Raw genomic sequence first — 17,791 nt, forward strand, 5'->3', positions numbered from 1 at the left:
TATATATATATATAAACTAATGAAATGGTCATAGTTTTTCCCAACATTTTAACAACTAGTTATGCTGAGCAATCTACAGAAAATGACTGATGATTTAAACTTGTTCAAACCTGTATCACAGACTAACAAAAAGCAGCTCTGATTCCAAAAAAGCAAAATTATTTTATATTGGAAAGTGCCAAAAATATAGTTGACACACTCACATTTATTCTGCATACCTAGAAGCTATAGTGTTTATAAAACATACCTTCCTGCAGCCTGATTCCAAAGGAGACAGAGAGATTTATGTGGGACAATACGACTGTCCAAAGCATAAATTCGATAGATAACCTCATTGCTATGTTTCAGTGGGAGTGAGCTCTGGCCTTTCAAACTTAGTGAAAATATCTGAAATAGCAAGCACAATGTAGATACATTTGAAATTAGAATCCGGTGGTTAGTGAATAAATGTAATTGTGTACATCTACTTCCTGGAACGTACTATGACATGCTCCAAATATTAAAAGTTTTTTTTAAAAAAAAATCAATATTGAAAACAAGCTCAGATCCTAACAAGAAGCTGCAGTATTTCCATACCTTGTTTTTCAGGGCAGGTTCTTTATTACCCGTTGCAAACCACTGCTGGCTGCTGTATTCTGTGAACTGCACAAATTTACACTTCTCATCCCCAGGAACAGAAGAGGCAACAGAGACCTCCAACAAGCGTTCAGGAACCTGGATAGAATCCCCCTCTTTTCCATCGAACTTGTGTCCGTTGATTTGCTGAGGGTACCAGTGGAGGGCCATAATTGCAATATATGGGCAGCTGTCAAGTATGGTTTTACCTCTATTGAAACAAAAAAGCAATAGTTCTGTAAGTGGAACAGAAATATATCCTTTCACTACAGGGTGTGCAGTAGCAACTGCTGTATTTATGTTACTTAATACTTTTAACCTTTTATAATAGCTTTTTTAAAAAGAGATCTAATGTCTGCATGATTTGTAGAAGAACTTTGGTATTTGGTAGTTGGTTAAGCCAAAACAGGTAAGAGAGGTGGCTTTGCTGTCCCCATGTAAACTAAATCAGAAGGGGCTGCTTTATAAATATCTGGAAGTCATTATTTTACCTCAGTGTTTTGCTCAAGACTGATTACAATTAACATTTGTCAGAACTCCATTGGTGCCTTGTGGCTACTATCCCAGCATCTTGGTTAAAAACTGAATCTCAGGATAGGAGAAAGATAAAACGGGAACTGGTGTTTTTCATTTTTGGCCTAGGACATATTGCATACAGGTAGGAACAAGCCTGTGGGCTCAGTTCATACTTATTTTAGTGAATGCTGCCAAAACTTTTTTTTGGCTTTTTAGTTCGGGTTTTTTTCTGGGCATTTCACAGTTCTTATTAGATACACCTGATGCTCTCTAGAACAATGCATCTCTGGGGAAAAAATCTGCCTCATCTGTTGTATACAGATAGACAATCTGTAAAATGGAACTACCTACACATGTATAATTCACTGTATTCAGATGAATGCTCTAAATGCCTACTTCTGCAGCTAATCATTGGACTTGTTCAAGAACTAGGGACCGTGCATTTGCAAAAAAACCCTGAATATATACACACCTGGGATATAACACCTTAAAATTGTGTTAAAATAATGTTATTAAATGCAGTCAAGCATTCTAAAGTCTAGGAAATTGCACTAGTTTAGGAAATTGTATAAACTAACTTAATTAATAACTAAGGTTCCCAGTGCAGGCTTAGTCCTACTCACTTCTACAGATACACTAGCATATGACTAATTGAATGGGTATGCAATTTTTGTTTTCACAAGTGCAGTTAGGGACCAGTTCTGTTACTGAACTTGTGGAAGCCAATTAAGGCCCTACATTTTCTGACTTCTAGTCATATCCCAACCCTTACAATATCGTACCGACAGCATTCTGCAGTAATAGTACATAAATGAAACTGGTCTATAACCATAACAGAACAGAAGTTTGGCACACAGACTGGTGTAAAAATGGCAGAACCAAGTCTGGTTGCCCCCCCATCACCAAAGGGTAAATATGTATTCTGTTCCTATCTAAACTACACCACTTACAGAAAATTGTGAGACTTATATTGATTCTTTCTTGGTTTTTTTAAGTATCTGTACCTAGCCTATGAGAATATTGTAGAATGGAGTACATCTCTATAGGAACTGTGTAATATAATTGGTAAGTCATCATCACTAAGCAAGTCTGAATGTACACTCCTAATATATTTTAATTCAGTTTTCTTAAGATCAACAGTACATTGTCCAGCACTCCTTCCTCATACTGTGAATTAAAAACAATTTACTTTTCTCCAGATGATCCACATTTTATTTTGGTCAAGAGGGAAAAGGCAAACTTCTCAGTAATTTCAGCTAGCAGACTGTATCCTCTTGTGTCCTTACGCTTTGGGCTAGCAAGAGCACAGAGTATTTCATAGAACAGACTTCGGTTTTTATCAACGAGGATCTGTTTTTCACCTTCAGCTGCTACCTAAGTTGGGAGGAAAAAAAATGAAAAAGGTAGCAGAAACAATTATTGCTTTAATTTTTTCAATTGAGAATTATTTCTGACAACACTGACATTATGCTTACCTTAATTCCTAATTATATTTATACTGAGAAATGTCATCAAAACTTGGAAAGACAAGGTTTATTATTAATAAAACTTTTTAATATTTAATTTTTGCCCCAGTCCTACAAAAATCTCAGTTATGGGCCTGCATAAAGCTCTTTGTAAGTCTCAGGGCGTAAACTGAAAATTATTTCTCAAGCTAAGTAGTAACTGACATATAAACTAAGGGAAATTGCATTTACTTCTTGTTTGCCCTTTTTAGAAACACACTTCAAATTAAAAGGTGATTTTAGCCCATTTGCAGTTATGCAAATGTCTCATGTATGGTTTTATTTTCAGTCACATTTGTTTATGAAATGCATTTTTCATTTTTTTTTATTTACTGAATTTTGCTGCAAGCATATTTTGTATTTGCCAGCATAACATATGAAACACATGCTGCTTATCAGGGTATTTACTGCAATGACATTTAGTATAATTTTCAATTCTCTCTCATTTTTATTCTAAAGTTTTCATTTTTTCATTCTCCTATCACTAACATCAAGTTATGAGACAGCTACTGTCAGAGTGATGTCATAAAAATGTGCATTATAACAGTGATTTGACTATTAAAGAACAAGGGTCCCTGGCAGATGTTACACTTCCGATGCGATTAGTTTAATTGTGTCTTAAATAGTTAACTCAATGACATTTTCAGGCAATTAACGTCTCTACAAAAGGGGAAATTAGCCACAAAAATACTGCACAAAAAATTAGTAATATTATTGTCATTGGTTTCAATCATGCCTTAAATTGAATGTGTGGCAAGGTTGGTACCACAATGGGGTCTCCAACCGTCCCAAATGAAGTCCTCACAGCTGACAATCAGCTGGTTGTGCACCACGGTTTGTTTGAACCAGCTCTGGTGTGGTTCCTAGCAGCTGACAATCAGGTGGCTCCAGGACTATATTGGAACGCAAACTTGCCTCAATTTGGTCCCTACCGGCTGATGATGATTGTCAGCCGACTCCTGGGACTGCGCAGAGGTCAGCTGGAGCCCTAATGTGGGTTCAAGTCTAGAGATAATCATTTGATTGTCAGGCACCCAGCTTTCAGCTTGCAAGTAGGACACAACTGGGATCTGACCCCTGAACCTAAAGTAATGTGTCCTGCTATGTACATGTAGCATGGCGGAAGGCCAGACTGTGGGGAACAGGGATCAGATCCCATTGCACCTTTAAATGAATGTCTGGGGCATTTTCAACTCTTTCAAAATATCATCTCTCATACCTGGCTTCAGTATTTATCTTTCCCATTCTAGTCTCAAAATATCACCATTACATGAAATGAACTGTTGCCTTTAATCAATCCTTGCAGTACTTGGGAACTTGAGATGAAATATTCAGGTGCTTAATGATCCCATGTGCCACTGGAAAAGTATAAAGGAGCTAGGCAAGCAGCTAGACCAGATCAGCTAAGAAAATCCAGCACCTGCAAGAAACTCTAACCTACAGCTATGCAGTTCTTATGTTGATTCCTCTCCCAGAGACAGTTTAGAAGTCAAGGGAACATTGGAGACTTGACTGTATATTATAACTATGTACACTTCCTTAGGGAAGGTTAGAGCTGCCCGCAAAGGCCAAATCAACTAGTGCTCAGTCTAGAACCAGCATGAATCAAATAGGTATAATAAGCTCTCTTACACTACTGCACTAGATGGAAATTTAGCACAAAAGAGAATGTGGGTTTTTTCAGTACAAGATAATTCTTATGACACTGTTAACCTTTTTAAATAGGTTTTGAATTCTTGGTAAGTAGCCACCATTAGCTTAATGGCAAGCATATGTCTTACTGGCCTCTGATATCCTCTCACGTTTCCATTAGCAACGTGAATGGAAAAATTAAATAGAAATTAGAATGGAAAAAATAAATAGAATTGTAGCACTCTGCCTCATCTGGTCAAAGCTGCTGATTACCATTTTGATCTGTTCACAACTCCAAGAGTTATTACACCCTTATAGAAGTCAGCAGTCAATTCAGAGGGGATATATAAATATTTACCTTATCTATTATGTGCATCACAGCAGTGAGTTGCTCTTCTGTAGTTTCTGTGGCTACTTTGATGTTTACATTCTGGAGGACCCTATCCAAAATGGTCTCATCAAGTGGTTGGTACAGCTGGTCCAACAGCCCCCATACTGACAGGGACTCTGCATCTGCAACAATTGTGATGTTGGCGATACCATATGTATCATCTACTCTGGCACCTCCTGTAGGATTAGAAAGTATGGCCTGGAAACATTTAGGAAATGGATTTAAGGATCCTGTTTCTGGAGTCAGTGTTATATCCAGCACAGAACTTCTCTGTCCAGGTTCAAATGTCAATATGCCTTCAGATCTAATAAAATCCTGTCCTGCAATGGCTGGAGATATGAAGGTGTGATATGAAGTTTCAGGTCTTTTCAGCTCCTTAAAAACCAAACAAAGAATTCCAGGGTAACTTTATGATAATGCAGACAGCTCAAAACTAAGGGACAGCTCTAAACAAAGGAACTTTAAATGAACAAAGTATTTTTTTTTCTAAACATAAAAGTAAACTTTTAAAATCAGTGATAACCTGGAGTATACGCCTTACATATGCACTTTATTGAAGGGCCATGGGGCAAGAGAATGCAACATGGACTATAATAAACTGGGAACTTGCTTACACAAGATGCTAAATTCTCTCTCTCTCTCTCTCTCTCTCTCTTTCTCTCTCCTGTAAAACTTAACTATTAAACAGAAAAGTGAAAAGTTGAAGGCTATGCATATTGGATCCAACCCTCCCTGATCTCTCTCAGAGGGATTCATGGATTTAGGTATTACAGGACCTTAAGCAATATAAGGCTAGGGTCAAAGAGAGCAAAACTAATTCTACATCCTCCACACACCAGAAATTCCATGCAACTTCAAGAGCTCTTGACCATATTTAGTGGCTTAACAAGGAGAGCCATCAACTGAAGACAGAGACAGTCATTGTAAATAAGTAAAAAACAAAAAAAAATTAACCTGCAGGTATGCAAAAGAAGATGAATTCTAGAAAAATGTATGAGGAGCCACTAGAATTCAAACATAAAGAATATGAACGTAAGTGAAGAAATAGCTAGTCTGCAAGAAAATTTTACATACAGATATTTTGAGATCATGATTACATGGGTTCCTTGCTGGGCCTGGGACTGACACTAAGCAATAAGCCCCACATGTATATTCCTCCTTCTTGAAAATACAAGCCCGTCAACTGGGCAGCGTACATGATGGGTCCTAGTACTACTCTCCAGCACTCTGTCTTTGACAAGCCTGAGGGCAACATGGAAAAATATGATCAGCACCCTTCTTAAACCACCTGCTCAACCAAATTGTCACATTCAGACATGGGTGGTGTGAGAGTGAATGAGCAAGGCTTATATTTTGTTACCAGTATCAGATTCATCAAGAAGCTGTGTACACCTGACCTGAAAGCCAGAAATAGCTGCTACAGCTATTAACATGCTTAAGCAAATGGGGTTGACAAGGCAAAACCTGGACTCACTCACCACCTCACCCAGCATATGTATTGCTTTGATCTAGCCATCTTACACATGGTTCCTTGCTCCTTGTTAAAAAGATCTTCATGGTGCACAAAAAGTGCATGTTGGAGGTTGGGGAGAGGGAAGAGGAAGCACCCCATATTGCCCAAGGTCCTCAGTCTTTTCATGTCTCTTTTCATTACAGAATTTCCACAGGGATAGCATTGTTTATGGTTAGGAAGGCAGTAGTAGGCATAGAGCTGGTTACTCAATCTTCATTAAAACAATGAGGCATGAAAATGCTACTTAAGTTAGTTCATTCATTCATTCATTCTATATACCACGCTTCCCAGCGAAGGCTAGGATGGCTTTATAATAAGAGAATGGAATAACTCATAAAATTGTTTTAAAAAATAGTTCTATAAAACTTATAAAATGGGAGGAAAGCAAGGCTAGGGACAGCAATTACATAAATGTGTATATGTGATCAAAAACCAGTTCAAATCTGTAACAAAACAGAAGTTCAGTGCACATAAACTGCTTTCAAAATGGCCGAAACTGGTTTAACATATGCCTGAATGGATGTAGTACCAGACTGAACTAATTTAGGTTAAATCAATTTATTGAACTTCTGCCCCAGATCCCCTCCAGATTTAAGTTAAACTTACAGTTCCCCAGCATCCTAGGATGCTTTCCACCTCCCCCACATACCACCCCCCACCACTGCAGGGTGGATAGGTTAGCCTTGGCCCAAACAGGGACACACACTCTAGTGTTCTCTGGCTTCTGGCGTGGGCCACTGCAGGCATGTGGCAGCATTTCTGGTAACAAAAGTGAATGTCTATTCACCTGCTTTGTGGTTCAATCTATGCAATTCAATCTTCTCAGACTAAATTGAAAAGATTGAATTGATTCGGCCTTGGGCTTTTTGACACACTGTACTGAGCACAAGAAAACAAAACAACTTACAAAGGAACTAAAATATCAATGTGAAAGAGGCCCCCTAAACAGTATCTCAGTCTAGCATCGTTTGTTAACCATTTACCCAAACAAAGGACTTACAGTGCTCCTGAAAAATGTCCAAACTCAGCCCTCAAGTGCAAGGGAGTTCCAGAGCCTAGGACTGATCACTGAGAATAACCCGTAGCATTTTCTCTACGTAGACTTGGCGTATTGATGGTACTTTCAGAAGGTTGCTCTCAGCTGACTTCAGAGATCACAGTGGGATTTAAGGGGGAGGTGGTCCCTCAGATGCATAGTTTCCAAACTTTAGGATCTTAAAGGTTGAAAGAGCACCTTGAATTGTGCTTGGAAAGCTACAACTTTTTTTTTCCCCCTGAAATTGGACTGATTTTATCATTTGCCACAGAAAAAAGAACAAGATAACTGACAATTTTGTTTCAGAAAAAAATGTAAGATTTTCTTTCCAAAAAAGAAAAAAAGAAAAAGAAAGAATGTGTTTTGAAATGTATTTTATGATATCTCCTCTTGACCAGAGCCTTGTAGGTTATTACAGTTAGGAGGAGAAATTGCTAACAAACATGAGTATTTTTTATGCAATTTTATTTATTTAGAAGTATAAAATTCTGCCTCCTTGAACACAGGAAGAATCAAACCACTGGAGGAATTTCCATCCCTAAATCCCTATGGTTTCTTCAGGCACAACCCTTACCCAAAAACCTAGTATGAACTTCTCAACAGGCCATGCAGCAGTGGTTGTATCAGTCTCTGTTTCATTACTCTGTTTCTCTCCCAAGCTGCTCTCCTTCACGTGTATTTTAGTCCAATAAACAATACTCCACAAAACTACTGCATCCAGCTCAAAAGTCCAGAGCAACCTTTCTTTTGATTTCTTTTTTTGGGGGAAAAAAGTGTTTAATGATCAGATATCTTAAATAAAGGCTACTGGCTAGGCCTATGAGTTTCCATATGGCTACATCAATCATATATCTCTTATTATTAAATGTTAACAGATCTATTGATGTTTACATAATTACACACACACACAGACTTATATGAATATTATACTTATTTTTACGAAATTCAATGGCATGTAGCAATAAATGCTATTTTAGGACATGTAATGTTATACACTACTATTCATTCAGTAATGTTAAAATACAGAATTAAAACAAGTTTTTAAATTAAATTCATATAGAAGTGAAATTCAAGTAATTTCAACAAAAATGTTAAGCACATTTGTCAGAACTCCTGTTTTGAAGAAGACTGCCAAATATTTGTTTTCCATGGCACTTCAGCATAAAATGTATTTAAAATATTCCCATTAAACATAAATCCCAAGTTTCAACCAGCTCTAAATATGAATTTTTCTTTTTTAACTTCGATTTATTTTTGTAGCATAAAATAGAGACAGTATTAGACTGGAGCCCTACTCCTGCCCTGTCAGATGTCACAATAATAAAAATAAATTATTTTCTAATGTGTTCAGCCCAGCCGTGTCTGAGTTCCTCACCGACAGCTTTACACCAAGGAGCTTTGTACTGTACCTGAAAGGAGGTAATACTTAATATCACATTTTACAGATCACAAACTGACACAAGGAGGTTGTTCAGTGTTACACAGGAAGCCCATGCTTGAACCAGGAACTAAGCCATGATTGTCAGTTCAAGTCCAGTGATGTAACCATAAAACCAGTCTTTCTATACCTTTAGAAGGACAAACATGACACAACAGAAATCGAAGACAAACCATGTTGGATTTCTGTAGGTGCACTAAACATCTTCATTTCCTATTAAGGTATTACAGTCTTATCCTTCCTTGTGTGTGGAAATACTGTTTCATTCTTCACTGCTTTCCTTTTTTGCCCTACATACATACACATCCAGAGCCATGCATACACAGAAACTAAATGCTGAGCTACTATTCAAATTTACAATAAAAACAACTTCAGCATTATATATCAATAACAACTTAAAGCTTCCTTCAGGCAAATCTTCTCTGTCTCTGCAGTAGAAAAGAAATCCTTTTTAATGTCAAATGGTAGATCCATTTGGAATGCTATTTGCACTGACTAAAGGAATATACTTAGTGGGCAGCAGTAACATTTTTAATTTTTCTCAGCAGATTATTGAAAATCCTTGTAATTGCTCATCAGTACAGACTTGTCTTTCAACAAAATCACCATCTTTGCTCATTATGAGCAAACTTGATTTTTATCCTTTCCAGTTGGGTTCCCAAAACCAATAGGGATGAGAGAAATAAGTGGGGACAAAAATTAATAACAGTGAGCAAAGGAAATTCAAAGAAATTGTGGGAAGAAGGCCAAACTCTTCATTGTCCCTGCACATAAACAGGTTTAAGTAATCAGAAACTGGTTTAAACCTGTAATAGAAAACAAGTTCAGTGCACATAAACCAGTTTCAAAATGGCTGAAATTAGTTTAAGATAAACTTGGTTGAATGTAGTATCATAGTTTCATAGCTGATAGGGTCAGCAGGGACCTGAGCAGATCATCGAGTCAGACCCCCTGCCATGGCAGGAAAGAGTACCGGCGTCAAACGACCCCAGCAAGGTGATTGTCTAGCCTTGTCTTAAAGACCCCCAAGGTAGGAGCCAGCACCACTTCACTTGGAAGTTGGTTCCAGACCCTAGCCACCCTGAAAGTGAAGTAGCGCCTCCTGATGTCTAGTCTGAAATCTACCCTCTGCCAGCTTGTGACCGTTACTCCTGGTCACTCCTGGCAGTGCTTGGGGGAATAGGGACTTCCCCAATGCCTGCTGATCCCCCCTGACTAGTTTGTAACAGGCCACTAGATCCCCCCTCAGCCTTCTCTTCTGGAGGCTGAACAGGTTCAGGTCCCATAGCCTCTCCTCGTAGGGTCTGCCCTGCTGCCCCCTGATCATGTGAATGGCCCTCCTCTGGACCCTCTCCGTGTTGTCCGCATCCCTCTTGAAGTGCGGCACCCAGAACTGGACGCAGTACTCCAGCTGCGCCCTGACCAGTGCCGCACAGAGGGGGAGGATCACCTTCTTGGACCTGCTCGAGATGCCTCTGTGGATGCATGACAAGGTGCAGTTGGCCTTCCTGACTGCATCCCCACACTGCCAGCCCATGTTCATCTTGGAGTCAATGATGACTCCAAGATCCTTTTCCACCTCTGCACTGGCAAAAAGGGAGTTCCCCGGCCTGTAGGTATGGTGCTGGTTCTTCCTCCCCAGGTGCATCACTTTGCACTTGTTGGTGTTGAAACCCATCCTATTCTCATCTGCCCACCCTTGTAACCTGTCTAGGTCTCATTGTAGCCTATTGCTTCCTTCTAGCGTGCCCACATCCCCCCACATCTTAGTGTCATCAGCAAATTTGAACAGGGTGCTTTTTAACCCCTCATCCAAGTCACTGATGAAGATGTTGAACAGTGCAGGCCCGAGGGCCGAGCCCTGCAGAAACCCACTGTCCACATGCTTCCAGGTCAAAAATTACCCATCTACCACCACTCTCTGGGTGCAACCCTCCAGCCAGTTGGCGACCCACTTGACTGTGTACATGTCAACACCACAGTCCCCCAGTTTCTTAATGAGAACAGGGTGAGAGACAATGTCGAAGGCCTTCCGAAAGTCCAGAAAGACTATGTCCACTGCTACCCCTGCATCTAAGGATTTGGTGACCTGGTCATAGAAGGTCACCAGGTTGGTCTGACAGGACCTGCCTCTAATGAACCCATGTTGGTTGCCCCTAAGCATAATATCCCCTGCTGGCCCCTCGTGGACATGTGCCAGAATAATTATCTCAAAAAGCTTACCCAGGATCGAGGTAAGACTAACTGGCCTATAGTTTCCCAAGTCCTCCTTCTTACCTTTTTGAAGATGGGAACCACGTTGGCCCTCTTCCAGTCCTCTGGCACCACACCAGAGCACCATGAGTGCTCATAAAGCCATGCCAGGGGTCCTGCAATGACCTCAGCTAATTCCCTCAGCACTCTAGGGTGGAGACTGTCCGGACCAGCTGATTTCAATACATTCAGTCCCTCCAGAAGTTCCCTGACTAGATCCTCACTGACTCAGACTTAACTGATTTGAGTCAAACCAGTTTATGAAACTTTTGTCCAAGACCCCTTCCTGGCAGATATTAAATCACAGTCCCCCAGCATGCCAGCATGCTTTCCAGCCCTGGACTAGGCTATGCTGTCTGCTCCAGCAGAGAAGGGTCATGGGGGGTGACGGGGTGGGGAGCCAGGGGCTGCCCCCCAAGCAAACCTTTGCTGGGGTCTGGGGCCATGGAGGGAGGTTAAACTTCCCTTTCTACAAGTGTAGAGCTTCCCTGCCCTGCTAAAAACTTAGTGCTGGCTGTGACTGTGGACTACAAATCCCAGAGGCACCTGGAAGCAAGAAGAGGAAGCAATGCGCAACCTTGCAGAGACCTGCTGCTATAATTCTGGACTGCAAATCCCAGAGACCTTGGGGGCACCATAAAGAGGAAGTGAACAAATAGCTTGTGCTAGCTACATGTCATACTCTAGTGCCATACTCTAGCGCCCCCCAGCTTCTGACCTGAGCCAATGCATGTATGCAGCTGCATTTTCTGGATCAAAAGTGAGCGTCTGTCCAGCTGTTTCTCAGTTTAAACTCTGCAGTTTAAACTAACCTTCAAAGTCTGAATTGATTTAACTTTGGGCTTTTTGACCATTTGTACTCAGCCTTATTGACCTAAATTTTGTGATACTCTCTACGTGTTGAAAATGCCTATAGTCATTCCTTCTACATTTACCAGATTCCTGACAGTGGGACTACTATATTTTTCCTAGTAAAAATCTGAAAACTTGCCACCATACAACCTGGCTAGAACATGGGGACCAGCTACTGGATAACAAATTCATGGAAATAAGGAGATACATCATGATTAGTTAAACAATGCACATGCACTATTAAAGAATAGAACACACAACTTTGTATTAAGACGCAATTCAGGAAATGATAAGATAGAATGATAAGATGAGGGCTTCTCAGATAAGTAATCAGTTCATAAGATACATAGACTCAAGTATTTGCAATCTACTTGTAAGGAGTTGAGAGGTAACATTTTCTTTGTGTGGAAGGTATCTGATAATACTATATTTCAAGGGTTCTGCTGGTCACTTGCAGTTGCTAGGAAGAATTTTTCTGCATTAATACTTTATCAGCTCTGATTTTTTTCTTCTCCTCACTTTCCTCTAAATTACTGCACATTGGCCACAGCTTAAGGGACTGAGGTATACTGCTGCTTCTGCTACTATTTTGAAACTGGCCAGGTACCTAGAATAAGTGTCTTGGCTCTTCTGCTCAGGAGTCAAGGAGATCACCAGATGTGGGTTTGAAAAGGAGTTTTTCCTTGGATCAGACTGGCAAGGACTGGAAATAGCAAAGGAGTATTCTTGTATTGTGTCAGCCACAATCCTTTTCCTAAGATCCCACGAACATGTGTTAAGCAAGGCAATGGTGGTGCTTTTATCCCCCGGTCTGTTTTGGTTTTTTTATCTATGGAGTGCTGATTTAGCTTTTATAATGTGGTTGAGGCTATAATGAGTTGGATGAACTGTTGCCTGAAAATGCAGGGGATTGGATTCAGTAGCCTGAGGCCCCTTCCAGAACTCTGTTTCTGAAATATGGAAATGAATGTTCATTTGCCAAAACATAATGCTTCAGTAGCAGAACTCCTCCTCAATGATCACTGCATACCTGAAGCTCAAGTGCTAACCTAAACATCCTATACCCTTCTCTTTTCCAACTCTAAATAAAAAGGGTATTTTTAAGTCAGTATTTCAAGGCTTTGACAGTCCCCAAGATATTGATGAAAGTATTTTTTTTCCTAAATATTCTTTGGGCATAATTAAAGGTAGGAAATAAGACAATGCAGTTGGTTAGGTATAAATGCTGATGTGATGGAACCCCAATTTTAAAGGGAGAAGGCTGAGGGTTTCTTAAAGGGAGAGTTTCAGCAAAAACCTAATCTAGTAAATCAGCTAATGCTTCAGGATTACTCCTTGAGGTCACTGAAGACCCCTTGCACATAATCACTTTGATGATGCGATCAAAATGAAATCATTTTTGTAATGGAAAAGATGCTGGACTAGAATGGAAATAATGACTGTTATTATAAGTGAATAACTTGAATAGCTCCTCGAAAAAGTAATCTAATGCTAAGTACACTAGCGTATGCTTTAGAACATGGTTCTCAACCTTTTTTGTACCAGGACCCATTTGTCAACATTGATGGACAGTCCCAACCCAATAAATAGTTTAAATAGAAAACAGCCCCCTGACCCTGCCTGTGCACCTCAATCCTGACCCCAACTACTGGGGGGGGGGGGGTACGCGGCATGGGGGGCTTCAAGCAGCCTATGATTTCCCACTTTAAAGTTTTTCTACTTTAAAGGAGAATCCATTTTTAAAGTTTGTTGATCCATTTTTAAAGTTTGTTCACAACTCTTTCATATATTGTTGCAACCAACTTTCGGGTCATGACCCACAGGTTGAGAAATGCTGCTTTAGAGAATAATGAAGATATAGCACTAGTCTTACCTGTGTCCTGTAGCCAACCGAGATGGTGAGTGCTGTGCTAGAATCTCTGACCACCTGCAAACTGACTAAAGTGTTTTTTTTATGAGCTACAGCCAGACGAGACCCCACAGCAAAATATATCAGGCCACGAGGAGAATCACTTTCTGGGACAGTTATGTAAGCAAATCTGGCACTGTTGTTCAATGCTGCTCCTGAGCTTACTTCATACAGCTCAACAAAAAAATAAGTTTCAAATTCAGGTACCTGTAAATAAATAAATATTTCCATATCAGTGTTATGTCCAGCAATACTAAGAGAAGCATGTGCTAAAGAACATATTCCTTTTATTTTGTTTGTTTGGTTTTTGTTTTGGCGGGGGGGGGTTAGAAAATTATTATTCTGTTTCGACAGTAAATTCCTTGTGCTAACGGTTATCAGAGTGATTCGTCATTCACATCAAAAGAGGATGAAGTGCTATCCTAAAAGGAATAATGGTGAAAGGAAGATAAATATTTCATAAATTGTAAAGAAACCTTATCATCTTCTTATACCTTAAACGTATAACAATCAGTGCATGCCAAGCCATAAAAGTGAGCCTTAAGGGCCAAATTTTCAAATTAATTCCATGTACAAAGTATAGATCTTGTGTAGATTTTGTCCTCCAATTCCCTTTTTACACTAGCAAAAATGTGTATAAAAGTATAAGCTACTTCCTACTGCCCCTGGAAAATGTGCATGCATTAAGATCCTTAACAAGGGTCAAAAACTCCCAGCTCTTCCAAACTAGGTGAAAAAAAATCTTACTAGTCTCTCATGAGACTTCTGGTACTTCCTATGCAGTCTAGAAATATAAATGCTGCATTTCAGTAGTATGTGACAGATTTTGTTCATTCAACTCTAAAAACTTATTTTTTTAGCATTTTATTGAATACAAATATAGCAAATATAAATGATTATTTTCTTAAAAAAAACCCATAAAGATGTTGGTTCTAATCTCATAGGATATAATTTTGTACCCACAGTCCACTGTGAAACCAAATTATCTAAAAGATAACCTAATTTTCTAACTATTGGGTAGTTAGAAAGCTCTAATTTTATTCAGGCACAAAACTAGAGATAACAACAATTCTTGAAAATGTAGACCTTTTAGGATCAGAAAAAATACAAGCACTGAAAATTACAGAGCTTATTTTATCTCAGTAGATTTATTTTTTAAATCTAGTTTGGGGGTTTATTTCACCATGAAAACAGGATCTAATAGTTAGCCATCTCAGTCAGTTAAGCTGAGTTTGAACCAGACACTGTAAATAACTAGGCCCTGCCGCACACAAATTCATACAATCAGAGACAAGTAAGCCTAGAAGGGACCACCAGTGGTCATCTAGTCCAACCTCTTGCCTGAGGCAGGGCAATCTCTATCTAAACCAGGGACAGGTAAAGTCCAGCCCGTGGGCAGGATACGGTCGGCAGTGGATGCCCAACTGCCCCTGCGAATGGCTGGGGCCGGTTTCCCAGCCACAGCTGTGCGGGAAAGCCATGCAGGCAGGGGCTGCTGGGAAACGCAGTCCGGCTGCTGGCCAGATTGGCCGTTTTGCCCACCCAAATCTAAACCATCCCAATTAAATCCTTCTTTTAATCTATTACTAAAATGACAAAGGCAACCCAGCCACACAGCCATAAAGCACAAGCACCCTAACCTGCCACTGGTAGAGCAGGGGAACAAAGGTAGCCAGTGTCCCTCTACTGTCAGCACTATTAAAATACACTTGAGAAATCTAAGGAGGAGGGCATCCCTCCCTCCCCCACCACCACCCCATTACAGAGGAAATCAAAAACCCACACAGCCTGTACCAATCTGGCCATAGGGTAAAATTCCTTCCTGACCACAAATAAGGCAAATCAGTCTGACCCTGAAGGCAAGACCCTCAAGCCAACAACCTCAAGGGCTTAATCCAGCAAGAGCACTGGCACATCCCAGTGAAAATCTCCAGCCTTAGCTGCAGTCAACACCCAATGTTTTTGAGCAAGACAACCACCCCTCCCTCCCTCCCCCTGACAATTGTAGCAACAAGGGGAGGGGGGATTTCTTCTCAGCCCCATGTGGCAACCAGCAAAGCCCAGAAGCATGGGAAATACCCATAGTATAGCACAAGGATAGCTACTCTTAGATGGTCTCTGGCTAAAGCTTATCCAACCTCTTCTTCAACACCTCCAGTAATGGAAACTCCACAACTCCCATAGACAGTCTATTCTACTGCCTCATTGATCTAACCACAAAGAACTGTTTCCTGATATCCAATATAAGCCTACTGGCTGCAACTTCAAGCCATTGGTCTATGTCCTGTTCTCTGCAGCTAGAGAGAAAAGATATTCTCCCTCATTTTTATGACAACCCTTCAGATATTTAAAACATCTATCAAGTCCACTCTTAAGCAGCTTTTCCATGTGTTGAACATGCCTATTGCCTTCAACCTCACCCACTATGGCTTGCCTTTCAAGCTCTTTATCATTTTGGTCATCCACCTCTGGACCCTCTCTACCCTCTCCATGTTTTTTTTTTTAATATGTGGAGCCCCAAACTGTACAAAGTACATTAAATGAGGCCTAACCAGTTCACAGTATAGAGATACTATCATTGTGTGTCTTTCCCCTAATGCTTCTATTGTTGCAGCCTCAAACCCCATTTGCCTTTCATGTGACTGCATTACACTGCAGACTCATATTAAGTCTGTGATCCGCCAAGACTCCGAGATCCTTTTCTGTAATGCTGCCAACCAGCCAGCTGTCACCAATTTTCTATCTGTATTTTTAGTTCTTTTTTCTGAGATGTACCACCTTGCATTTGTCAGCATTGAACTTCATTTTGTTTGCTCCAGCCCAGCTTTCCAATCTGTCAAGATCTTTCTGAATTCCTCTCCTGTCTTCCAGTGTGTTTACAATCCTCCCCAATTTCATTTTGTCAGAAAGTTTGCTTAAGAAGCTATTTTAACATCCAAATGATTAATAAACATATTGAACAGCACAGGGTGCAGGACATAAATCCCTGTTAGTTCTTGAAGGTAACAATCTAAAAAAAAAAAATCAACATTCTTTCTTGAACCTAGCCGTGCATTGAGTTAGCACAATTAATGTGCACCAGTTTCTGTAGCTCCCAATACTCAAGGGAGCAATATGTCAGAGTCACATCTGGCCACTTGGACTTTCCAGGTCTGAATGATGAGGTACTTAAGTACAGCTAAGATGACTAGAGCTGGAAGGGTGTAGGGAGGGAGGGACAACTTTCAGAACAAACCTAGAGTGAGGCTCCAGATAATACCTCTGGATCTGTGGAGATATCTTAAATCACTCTGCCACTGCACCAGTATTATATTCATATTAATCTCTAATGAAGTTAACATGTAGAAGCAAAACATAAAACCATAGGGAATGGTTTTCCTTATTATACTTCTTTTTATCAGCGTTTTAAAGGGAGGATGTTATGAATAGTTTTCTAAACTATACTTTTTTGTTGATTAATATATAAGGATAACTGCTATGCTTCAACATTTGAACTAATGTTTTGGACCAACCAAGTTTAAAGATCCCAATGTAATGTAGTAGCCTTTGTTACCAAGGTTAAAATTTGTATTGGACTCTATTTCAACAAAGAACACACATACATGCTTTACTTTAAAACACATGGTAGAAACATGCCTATATGTTCTATATAACTAGATGGAATTACTCAGGTCACATACTACTGTAAGGAAAGGGTCATGGACTAAACCTCCCATGGTCCCTCCATCATTATTTTCTGAGTCTGCAAACCATATGCAAGTGTTCTGGTGCATCCCAGTTGCAATCAGGGTTGCCAACCCAACACAATTTTTTTTTAAAGAAATTTTGACAATCTGTAAACTTTTTACTGACAACCAAACTTTTTTCACTGACATGCTTTTACATAATACAGATGTAACCCTTCTACCAGACCATGGATAAGAGCTGGGTTCAAAGCATAATGAAAAGACTAGTTGGCAGTAAAAAAAAAAAAAAAAGTGTGGATTATCATTAAAAAAAATATTTAAAAAATAATTCTTGGATTGGCAACCCAACTTAACTACAGCAATGGTTTTACACTGTACTGCCCCCACCCCAGAAGTCCCTTAATTACCCCCACATGCTGGTACTCCTGACTGCACCCTGCACAAT

General features: G+C 39.9%; 1 protein-coding gene across 1 annotated transcript in view; it reads right to left on the reverse strand.

Moving 5' to 3' along the window:
* Positions 1 to 17,791, reverse strand: part of ADGRV1 (adhesion G protein-coupled receptor V1) — a 576,350-nt gene that overhangs the window by 302,372 nt on the left and 256,187 nt on the right. Inside the window, exons 77-81 of the mRNA XM_019518182.1 lie at positions 13,625 to 13,867; positions 4,627 to 5,034; positions 2,321 to 2,505; positions 577 to 826; positions 248 to 387 (exon numbers count right to left, since the gene is read on the reverse strand). Of these exons, the coding sequence (XP_019373727.1) occupies positions 248 to 387; positions 577 to 826; positions 2,321 to 2,505; positions 4,627 to 5,034; positions 13,625 to 13,867 (1,226 nt within the window). The remainder of the gene's footprint in view (positions 1 to 247; positions 388 to 576; positions 827 to 2,320; positions 2,506 to 4,626; positions 5,035 to 13,624; positions 13,868 to 17,791) is intronic.

Source organism: Gavialis gangeticus, unplaced genomic scaffold, assembly GCF_001723915.1.
Source record: "Gavialis gangeticus isolate Ggan-Ray unplaced genomic scaffold, GavGan_comp1, whole genome shotgun sequence".
Taxonomy (NCBI): Eukaryota; Metazoa; Chordata; order Crocodylia; family Gavialidae; genus Gavialis; species Gavialis gangeticus.